The sequence below is a fragment of the Octodon degus genome, unplaced genomic scaffold, assembly GCF_000260255.1.
Source record: "Octodon degus isolate 3935 unplaced genomic scaffold, OctDeg1.0 scaffold00048, whole genome shotgun sequence".
In the NCBI taxonomy this organism is placed as follows: Eukaryota; Metazoa; Chordata; class Mammalia; order Rodentia; family Octodontidae; genus Octodon; species Octodon degus.
The window spans coordinates 6,447,496-6,449,561 of record NW_004524624.1 but is presented as its reverse complement, the minus strand read 5'-3'; the positions used below and the strand labels follow the sequence as shown (position 1 = coordinate 6,449,561).

The 2,066-nt window shown below is 37.1% G+C and overlaps 1 protein-coding gene across 1 annotated transcript in view; it reads right to left on the bottom strand.

Moving 5' to 3' along the window:
- Positions 1-13: 13 nt before the first annotated feature.
- The window catches only part of Thoc3 (THO complex 3), a 10,826-nt gene continuing 8,773 nt past the window's right edge, over positions 14-2,066 (bottom strand). The window contains exon 6 of the mRNA XM_004632305.3: positions 14-486. Within this exon, the coding sequence (XP_004632362.1) occupies positions 323-486 (164 nt within the window). The 3' untranslated portion in view covers positions 14-322. The remainder of the gene's footprint in view (positions 487-2,066) is intronic.

Below are 2,066 nucleotides of genomic sequence, written 5' to 3'. Positions count from 1 at the left end.
TTAAATTATCAAAACCCCATTCCACCCTCCCTTCAAACTAGAAACAGTTTCAAGTAGCATCAAGCACAACAAAGACTAGTACAGATCTAAATCAGAGGAAAAGAGTCCCCAGAGGACAAGCTATGCAAGGGCACTGAACATCCTACCAAGTGCCAGAACCGGATGGGGAAAGCAGACAGAAACAGCTATTACAAAAAAAAAAAAAAGGAAAGAAACTGGAAGGGCAGCCTGACAAAAGATCTTCAAACCAAATAAAGGGTGCCCAACAAGACCAAGAGAACAGACAAGCTACACTAAGTAAGATTTCTGTGAGGCCCTCCTCTCAGGGATCATTAGGGAGGCCAAACAGCTTCACAGTTCCAGCTTCTCGGCTGCTGTCGTATTTCCCATCTTTGTCATCACAGGCAAATGCTAGCAGAGGCCTTTTGGGGTGCCAGGCCACAGTGAAGGTTGGGGACTCACACTGCACCTCCCATAGCTTGTCTCCTACAGAAATCAATATAAAGAAATCAATCAGTGTTAATGATACAAGGCCACATTCACTAGGTACTTAGCTCTATTAATTCACGTAAACCACCTACTATCCTATGAAATAGGTACAATCATTACCTCATTTTATAGACACAAAGACATAAGTCACAAGCCAGGTCTTAAACACCTCTCATCAGAATCCTATTTCATATGCCAGAAAAACAGTAACAGCAGCTACCATTTGCTGAATATATTAACTATCATACAGTTTACATTTTATTGAATATCAGTAAAACGTATTATCCTCCCAGTAAGACAGATAATAATTTTTAAACTCTATTAGTAATAGTAAACTAGTGACTTAACAGTGTCACATCTCATGGAAACAGATAGTACAGTTGATCTATCACCAAAGAAACAGATAGCAAATCACAATGCATTTCAAATAGTTTTTCCCCCACAAATTTTCTTTTCCCAGGCTGCAGATATGTATGTCTCAAGGGTATAACACTTGCCTAGCATGCTCCAGGTCTTGGGCTTAATAACCAGCATAACAAAAAAAGTTTTGTCTGGTTTGCTGAAACCATGTATTGACTTTCTCAATGCTGTTATACTTTTAGTTCTGCTTACTTTTTTTTGTATTTTAGGGAAGGGAACTTACTTTTTTTTAATGTTAGAGTTAAGATCAATGTAATCAAATGCCTATAATATTGTCAAACTTGTGCAAATTCTATCTCAAAGCTATTTTTTAAAAAATGTGTGTGCATGTCTATGTGTTAATAAATTTTTTTAAGTAACTGATTTCAGAGACAGTTGATATTTTTCCTAACAAATCACTCTCCAAGATAAGAGTCTGGCTATTTACAACTCTTTGTCTGAACGAATTTGAATTATGTGGAGAAAAAGAATGGTTTTGGGGGGGCCTGCCCATTAGCTCAGGTGTTTAAGCGCCTGCTGAAACAAAGCAGTCAGGCTCAGGATACGGTCGTTGGATACCCTCATCCTCAAGCCAAACCAGACCTGCCCTTAAGGCATCCTGAGTGGCTCCCCCCGAAAAAAAAATGATTTAATGGGGGCCAGGAAGATGGCTCAGTAGAATAAGTGCTTCCCCGGCAAGCGCAAGGGTCTGAATTCAATCCCTGGTTCCAAAAAAAAAAAAAAAAATGGTTTAATGGTTTCTCAAGATGCTACACCTCTTTCATTTCTCCATAGGCCTTTAATGCCACATCATTTGTTATGGGATTTGTTAAGATAAAAAAAAAATTACACAATTCAATGAAACCAAAGTAGACATGAAGAGGCCTCTTAAAAAATATTCCCAAATAACTGCATAGCTCTATAAGCTTAACATACTGATAATTTATTAGAAAGCATGAATGATACACATGGTGCTATGTGAGACTGACATTATCATTCCAGACCACCAAAATTTAAATAGACTGATGCAATGTGTATGCTGTCTGAAAAACTCGCCTAACTGAACCATATTAAAATGAGCTTCTAAACATGAAAAGCATAGAATTCTTTATCCTATTTTTAAAATATAATTTAATTTTTTAATGTTTTTTATCATATTATGTAGGGACTTAAAGTTC